The 9,410-nt window shown below is 36.8% G+C and overlaps 1 protein-coding gene across 1 annotated transcript in view; it reads right to left on the bottom strand.

Moving 5' to 3' along the window:
• Positions 1–688: 688 nt before the first annotated feature.
• Positions 689–9,410, bottom strand: part of kcnk18 (potassium channel, subfamily K, member 18) — a 30,571-nt gene continuing 21,849 nt past the window's right edge. The window contains exon 3 of the mRNA XM_072239669.1: positions 689–1,515. Within this exon, the coding sequence (XP_072095770.1) occupies positions 689–1,515 (827 nt within the window). The remainder of the gene's footprint in view (positions 1,516–9,410) is intronic.

Raw genomic sequence — 9,410 nt, 5'->3', positions numbered from 1 at the left:
GAGGGCAACTGGAGGGCTTCATGCACTGGAGAGGCAGGGACACACCTGTCCGAACATGCAAAGATGCCTCCAGCAGACTGGGAAGTTGAGATCTACAGTGAAATCCAAAGGCCAGGAAGACGGTTCTGCAACACTTTGTGGAGAGTGAAGGGCATAACAGGGCACAGAGGACATCATGGTTATCCATTGCAACCAAGGAAGATCCCAGCTTGTGACACTTGTTCATACCACTGGAGATGGACTTCTGACATTGAGAGAGTGGAACTGGCACAGTGAAACAGCTTTTCCACTTTAAAAAACTCTCCCGCAAAAGCTTTCCGTTCATGTAGGATACAATTGAAGGCCTCCAAATGATTGTCATAGGCAAGAGATTTCTTTGCCCAAATTAGTAAAATAAAAGTGAAAATTGTCTGAAATTCCCATTTATTTGTAAAGAAGATTTCATTTTGTTTTGAAGCTCTTTTACTAATGTACATAAACAGTGAAAAAATCTGTATAACTCCAAAATCATAAATACTTATTTTAATTTCATGTACATTTCTTCATATAATATATTCATATATTAGTCTACTATGTTCATATTTCAACATTAAAATGCACAGGTTAGATTATCATTTAACCTTAAATTAAATTATTAAGAAACTCAACAACAAAACAGAATAGCCAGTTGTTCTTTGCTTCAAGTTACTCAAAATTTATTCTGCTTGCCACCATGAATCCACATGGTCACCTGTCTGTAACAAAAAGCTATCCTGTTCTGTGTTAATTTAAAAGCCATAGACATGATCGCCATACCAGTAATAATCAACAGAGACACAATCATTAAAAAATTAGGGTGCTCAGGGAAAAAGTCTCCAAAGCCAATGGTAGTTATGGTAATAAAATAGAAATAAAAAGAATTGAGATAGTCCCAGTTCTCCCATATTCTAAGAATACCTGCACCAAAAAGAAGATATGCAAACACAACACCTATGATGATAATAATTGGTACATCAAATTTTTCAAGTTCCTGGCCCAAGCGTGGAAAGAAAAGGTCATGTTCCACGGGATTCACATCCAGCTCAGGGCACGACTTACTTCGATCTCTTCTGCTAGTCAGCAAAGGATTCTGATTCATATGTTCTTGAACAATTAATTTTTCAAATATTTCAGCATTTCTCAGCATTTCAGATTTTCTTTTCACAGAAGACTGAGTGTTCAATACATTTTTAAGGTTCATCGGTGTTATGATGACTTGTGAACCATTTTTAAAGGTGACTGATCTTGCTTCAGGTTTAGTTTTCGATTTGGTGAGGCTCTGCTTGAATGAAGACCACCGCGATGGTGTTTCTGAGGGTGGTGGAGAAATGTTCTTGGGTATCTGCCTTCTTACCTTGTTGTAAATTTTGGAAAGCAAAGCTGCCAGCATGTCTCCAACATCTGTGACAACCAAGAGCATAATGGGGATGCCGAATGTGGCATAGAACATGCAGGCAATTTTCCCTCCGATTGTTAAAGGAAAGATATGGCCATATCCTAAAATTAAGAAGAAGGATTATTCAGGACCACCGAGAGAATAATGATCTATTACAAGCTATTTGCAGTTCAAAGTAAATTTATTATCAAAGTACATATATTACCATATACAACTCTGAGATTCATTTTCTTACGGGCATCCACAGTAAATAAAAGAAACACAATAGAATCAATGAAAGACCGCACCGAACAGAATGGAGGAACAACTAATGTGCAAAAGACAAAACAAAAGAAAAAAACACAAAATAATAATAAATAAACAATAAATATCAAGAACATGAGTTGCAGATGCAAATCCTTGAAAGTGAGACCATAGGTTATGGGAACAGTTCAGTGATGGGGCAAGGGAAGTTGAGTGAAGTTATCCTCTCCGGTTCAAGAGCCTGACAGTTGTGGGTAATAACTATTCTATATCTCTGAGTTTTTCTAATTCCAACATCTTTTGGCATATGGATGGTCAAGGAAGTGAATTGGTGCATCAGTTCCAGAGCATGAAATTTTGCTATGGCATGATGTGATGAAAGAAAATTCACCATGAAATAGCCTCATTCTCAAAGTTTTGATCTGTATGAAAGAAATGAAATCCTTTAGACTGGCAGGCAAATTATGATTGTCCATCTAGAAATAGTGATTAACTCTACATTTTGCTTTGAGATCTTTTGCTGCTTTGGCCAAAGCAGCTAAGCAGCTTAACTATTTGAAGTTATTTTGCACACAAATATCAATAATGTATTTTGGACAATTCAAAGTTCAAAGTATTTTATTATCAATATATACACACATACATTGTACACAACCCTGAGATTCATTTTCTTGTGGCCATACTCTATAAATCCATAATAGAATAACAATAGAACCAATGAAAGATGATTTGTCTTTTATTCAACCTGTATGTAAAAGACAACAAACTAATACAAAAGGAACAAAATAATAATAAATAAATATTGAGAAAATGAGACAAAGAGACCTTGAAAGTGAGTCCATAGATTGTGAGAGTTCACTGATGGGCGAGTGAACTTAAATGAAGATACCCCCTCTGGTTGAAGAACCTGCTGGTTGAGGGGTAATAACTGTTCCTGAACCTGGTGCTGTGAGTTCCGAGGCTCCTGTACCTTCTTCCTGAAGGCAGCAGTGAGAGGAAAGCATGACCTGGGTCCCAAATGATGAATGCTGCTTTCCCATGGCAGCGTTTCCTCACGGGTGGGGAGGGCTTTACCCACGATGGACCAGTACTTTTTGGTAGAATTTTCTGTTCAAGGACATAACCGTTTCCATGTCAGGCTGTGATGCAAACAGTCAACATACTCTCCACCACACATCTATAGAAGTTTGTCAAGGTCATTTGTCAATTCAATGTTGTGCCCCATTTAGTCATCAGTATAAATTGATATGGTAAAATATCTTAAATCATGAGACCATAAGACATACAGCAGGAACATAATTAGTCCATTCAGCCCATTGAGTCTGCACTGCCTTTCCGTCATCAGAATTGCAATCAGAAGGACTTTATTGCCAGTATGTGAAACAGCAGAATTGATTGTGGTTCAGCGGCACAGGCCAATACCACAACAGACAACACAATAGCAAGCAACAATTTACAAGACAATAGTGCAAACAGCCACGAGCATTCAACAATTAGCAGAATGGTCACCTACACAAATATCAAATATGAGTGAACATATGAACAGACTCAATAATTAACACCAGAACAAGAAAAACAGGAAAGACCATTTAATGGATGCTCTGCAGAGACAGTTATATTAGAGCTATGCAAGTTTTGTTGAGAAGCTGGACAGCTACAGGAAAGAAGCTTTGGAAATGATGTGTAGTCCTGGTGCTGATGGACTTGTAGTATCTCCCTGATGGCAATTTGATGAATTTGAATTTGCTAGCGAGGGTGGAGTCAGCAATAATTCTTTTCAGCTCTCTGGTGATGACTAGGTCTTTTAATGTTGGTAGCTGACAGCCGATGATCTTCTCTGCTGAGTGGACCACTGACTGAAACCTGGATTTACTCAATGCCATCAAGACAAAGGAGATTCACTTCCATTTGTAAATCTTTTTATTAATTATTATTGAAATCAACAAAAAATACATTAAAGTAATCAAGTCAACATATCAACATGTACAATAAGAATTAAATTATCAAATGACTGATTAACAAAGCTAAACAATATATCAGTAATAATAAGAAAAAACACAATATTAAAACTATATTTTTTTGGAAAAAAGAAAGAAGGAAAAAGAATCCCTACTAACTAAAACAAAAAAACCTTACTAACAAAAAAACCCATTGGCAGCACAACCCCGGAGCTATACGCCATACAAGCTTCCATAAAAGAAAAACATCAATCCGCCAACCAAATCCATTTACACAAGAATCAGAAGGGAACCACCTTAATTAACTCAAATCAAATGATAGTAGCAGGCAAAAGAACTCCCACCTTTTCTCAAAGTTAAATCAAAGATCAAAAGTTCGACTTCTGATTTTCTCCAAACTAAGGCATAACATCACCTGAGAGAACCATTGTATCAAAGTGGGAGCAGAAGCATCTTTCCATTTTAATAAAATAGCCCTTTTGGCCAATAGTGTGACAAATGCAATTACATGTTGGTCCGATATATAAATACCGTGAATATATTGAGGGATAATGCCGAACAAAACTGTCAATTTATTAGGTTGTAAATTAATTTTTAAAGCTTTAGAAATTGTAGAAAAAGTAGATTTCCAAAACTGTTTCAATACAGAACATGACCAAAACATATGTGTCAATATAGCTGTCTCAGTTTTACATCTATCACACTGACTATCAACATTAGGAAATATTTTAGGAGATTTTTATTGACCTCAGAAGAAGGAAGCCAGAAGTCTATGAGTTAGTCCCCATCGGAGGTTCAGAGGTGGAGAGGGTCATCAACATTAAATTCTTTAGTGTTATTATTTCTGATGACCTATCCTTGGCCCAACAAGCACATAAGTGCAATTACAAAAAAAGCATGGCAGTTCCTAAATTTCCTTAGGAGCTTTCAAAGTATTGGCATGACATCTAACACTTTGAAAAACTTCTATAGACGTGTGGGGGTTGAGTATATTGACTGGCTGCATCACAGCCTGGTATGGAAACACCAATGCTCCTGAATAGAAAATCTGACAAAAAGTAATGGATATGACCCAGTCCATTATGGATAAAGGCCTCCCCACCACTGAGCACATTGACATGAAATGTTGTTGCAGGAAAGCGGCATCCATCAGTTACTACAGTTAACATCTGGCTCTTGAACCAAAGGGTAACTTCACTCAGCTTCACTTGCCTCATAATTGAAATGCTCCCACAACCAATGGACTCAATTTCAAGAACTGATCATCTCATGTTCTCGATGTTTATTGTTTATTCATTTATTGTTATTTTTTCTTTCTGTGTTTGTACGGTTTGTTATTTTTTGCAAATTGGTTGACAGCTCAAGATGGTGTGGTCTTTCATTGATTCTATTATGGTTTTTATTGAGTATGCCCACAAGAAAATGAATCTCAGGGTTGTATATGGAACTTTGATCATAAATTTACTTTGAACTTTGAACCTTGGGAAACATCCTCTCCACAGCCACCCTATCTAGGCCAGTCAATGTTCGATAGGTTTCAAGGAGTTCCTCACCCCCACCTTTCATTCTTCTTAACTCCAGAAAGTACAGTCCCAAAGCCATCAAATGTTCCTCACGCGTTAACCCTTTCATTCCTGGAATAATTCTCATGAATCTTCTCTGGACCCTCTACAACGCCAGCACATCATTTTTGATAAGGGGTCCAACACTGCTCAAAATACTCCATGTGCTTTCCAAGTTTACAAGGTAAGAAAGCAGATAGCAAAGAAACCAAATGTTCTACTGTCATCTCCCATGCAGTTCTGATGGGAGACCCTGAAATAATAACCTTTCCTTCCTTTCTCACAGATGTTGCTACTCCTGCTGGGTGTTTAAAGCACAATTTAAAATTTTCAGTGGTGCTCTTAAGATTCGACTCATTTATGGAGGCTGGTAATGAAAACATTGTTGTAGTTACACATCCTAAAACATTCACCAAGTCTCCCTCCAAAATGTTATAACATTGGAGTAAATGAAAGGTAAAGCTTCATCTACTGACATGGCTTTAGAGAAGCAATGCAATATCATAATCTGATGTTACTATTTCACCAAGTTATACTTAATGAAGTTATTGAACTTCTCCTGGTTCACATTTATCTCCTTAGTAGGACCATATAAAACATATTTTCTCTTTGATTAATTTGACTAAATTCATAAATGAAGTAATTAAGAGGATTGATTAGGGCAGGACAGATCATATAATGCACAAAACTTTCAAAAGATGTTTGGAAAAGCCAGTGATCAACATTAGCAAAAATTAAGACCCGTGGGATTCACGGAGTAGTGGATGCAGGGGTAGAAAATGCCAGATAGTGGTAATGAAGACAGTTTTAGGTAGGAGACACAGAATGCAGAGTAGTACAGCACTGCAACAGTTCACTCAACACAAACTCTTTGTGCCCATTAATCCCATCTGCCTGAATATGATCAAAGTCCCTTCAATGCCTACCTGTCCATATGCTGGACTAAATATGTAGTTGTTGTATCTGCTTCCATCACATTCTCTTGTAGTGCATTCCAACTATCTACTACTCTCAATATAAAAGGCATATAAACGCCTCACAAATCTTCTTTAAGCTTATCCCTCTCAAAATTATACCAGTAAAATTTGATATTTCCATCCCAGGAAAACGACTCCATCAACCTGATTTATACTTCCATTAATTTTACATACTTCTATCAGGTCATTCCTACCTCCACCCCACCCCACCAGCCTTCAAATGCCCAGAGAAAGCAATCCAACTTTATCCTATTGGTAAGGAAACATCAGTGTCCTTGAATGGAAAAGCCTACGAAAAGTAATGGATATAGCCCAGTCAATCTCGGTTAGAACCCTCCTTATCATTGAGCACATCTACATGAAACACTGTCGCAGGAAAGCAGGGATCCCCCACCACTCAGGACACACTCCTTTCTTGCTACTGTTTTCAGGAAGAAGGCACAGGAACCTCAGGACCCACAGCACCAGGTTCAGGAACAGTTATTACCCCTCAATCATCAGGCTGTTGAACCAAAGGGAATAACTTCACTCAACTTCACTTACCCCGTCACAGAACTGTTCCCACAACATATGGACTCATTTTCAAGGACTCTTCAGCTTATATTCTCCATATTTATTGCTTATTTATTTATTATTATTATTATTATTATTTATTTCTTCTTGTATTTGCACTATTTGTCATCTTTTGTATGCTAGTTGAATGCCTGATTTGATGCAGTCTTTCACTGATTCTGTTATGGTTATTATCATATGATTTATGAGTATGCCCACAAGAAAGTGAATCTCAGGGTTCATATAGTGACATACAGTATATGTACTTTGATAATAAATTTACTTCTTAAAATTTTAAAAAGTTTAAAAAAAATTTAAACTTTGTAGTTTAATTTATCGAACTTACTTTTTTAAGCCTTTGAGTGATCCAATTTTTTTACTTTGGAAAAATAAAGGTATTAATTCTTTTTTGGATTTATTTAAAGAAGATAGATTGATGTCTTTTGAACAATTAATTGATAAATATTCTCTTTCATACTCACACTTTCTGCAATACCTTCAAGTTAGACATTTTTTCCAAAAATACTTAATATTAGAGGCTGACCTGTTAGATACTATTATGAGTACGAATCCTTCGATCAAGGGTTCTATTGGAAGAATTTATAATTTATTATTACAATGGGATAAGCGTTGTTTATCTAAGATTAAACAAGATTGGGAAAAGGAACTCAATTTGACTTTTATGACGGAGGATTGGATGTGGATTTTGAAGTTGGTTAACTCTTGTTCAATTTGTGCTAGCCATTCATTGATTTAATTTAAAATTGTACATCGTTATCATTTGACAAAGGAGAGACTTTCTAAAATCTTTTCTAATGTTGATAGTCATTGTTATAGATGTAAAACTGAGATAGCTACACTGACATATGTTTTGGTCTTGTCCTATATTGGAACAGTTCTGGAAGTCGGTTTTTTCGACAATTTCTAAAGCACTTAAAATTAATCTACAACCTAATAAACTAACTGTGCTTTTTGGAATAATTCCTCAAAATATTCATGGTATTTCTGCGTCTGACCAACACGTTATTGCATTTGTTACATTGATAGCTAGGAGGGCCATTTTGTTGAAGTGGAAGGATACATCAGCTCCCACTTTGTCACACTGGTTCTCTCAAGTGATGCTATGTCTTAGTTTGGAGAAAATTAGAAGTCGAACCTTTGAAACTTTATTTGATTTTGAGAAAAGATGGGGCTCATTTGCTCATTATTATCATTTGAGCTAATTGATAGATTTTTTCCACGATGAAATTGTAATTTTTTTGGTATATTTTCTTTTCTTGCTGGCAGTTTGATGTTTATTTTTAGAAGCTTTTTGTATGACACATGGCTCCGGGGTTGTACACCTAATGGGTTCTTTTTTTTCCCTCACTTTTCTGCTTAGCAGGTTTTTTTCGTTATCACAAATTTTTTTGCAATCTTTAAGATAATATCTTTTTTGAGACATTGTAAGTGTTGTTACTTCAAAGTACTCATGTTATTTCTTTTGTATAATATAACAATAAAAAGATTTGAAAAGAAAATTTACTTTGAATTTTGAACATATCCTTTTAGCTAATATTTTCTAATTCAGACAAATCCTGGTGAATCTCTTTTGCATCCTCTTCAAAGCCTTTGCATCTTTACTGCGGCATAGTAGGCAGAACTACACATAAGTACTAAAAAGGCAGTCTAACCAAAGTTTTGTACATTTGCAATATAACTTGCCAACTTTATAGTCAATGCACAATTATGTTGTATGTTGCCTTTACCACCCTTTCCATTTGTGTTGCCACTATCATTTCTTACATTTCACAAACCTCCAATAGGTTTATAATAAGTTTGTTTTTTGTTTGTTGCATGTCACACCAACACACCACAGCAAATTCCTTCAATAATCAACACTCCACTGGTACTCATTGGAGTAGCGGCCTAGATATTTGTGCTCAGGATTGTGTAAAAACTTGAATGTGGAATCATTTAGGACAGGTAGTCTCCAGCCTGATGGCATGAACATTGATTTCTCCAGCTTCTGGTAATGTTTTCCCATCTCCTCTCCTTCTTCTTCAATTCCCCACTCCTGCTTCGTAGCTCTTCTCCTCTTCTGCCCATCACCTCCTGGTGCCCCTCCTCCTTCCCTTACTCCCATGGTCCATTCTCCTTCCTATCAGATTCCTTCTTCTCCAGCTGCTTGCCATTTCCACCTATCACCTCCCAGCTTCTTACATCATCCCCTCCTCCACCCAGCTGGCTCTAACTACCACTTTAAGCTTGTCCTCCTTCCCTTCCCCCCACCTTTTTATTCTGGCATCTTCTCCCTTCTTTTCCAGTTCTGACAAAGGATCTCAGGCCAAAATGTTGACTGTTTATTACCCTCCATAGATACTGCATCACCTGCTGAATTCCTCCAGCATTTTGTGTGTGTTGCTCTGGATTTCCAACATGCTAGAATCTCTCGTGTTTATGAATGTGTGTGGGTAGAAGCTGCAATATGTTTTGTGTTTTCTACACCTACCCTCGTGCTGTAGCAGAAGCCCATGTTGGTTCTGAGGGTACCTCATTGGTTCAGCTGTGTGAAGGACATCCCCATGATAAACATTGGAAGGACTTAATTGTGACAATAATAATCCTGTGTTTGCACAATTATGTTATTGCGTTTCTAAAACATAGTTCCTTAGCCTGCAGACAAAATTATGGCAGTACAAATTGTTGAAGAGATTTTAAAAGT

This window comes from Mobula birostris, chromosome 21 (genome assembly GCF_030028105.1).
Source record: "Mobula birostris isolate sMobBir1 chromosome 21, sMobBir1.hap1, whole genome shotgun sequence".
Taxonomy (NCBI): domain Eukaryota; kingdom Metazoa; phylum Chordata; class Chondrichthyes; order Myliobatiformes; family Myliobatidae; genus Mobula; species Mobula birostris.
This window is presented reverse-complemented; position numbering and strand designations above follow the sequence as displayed.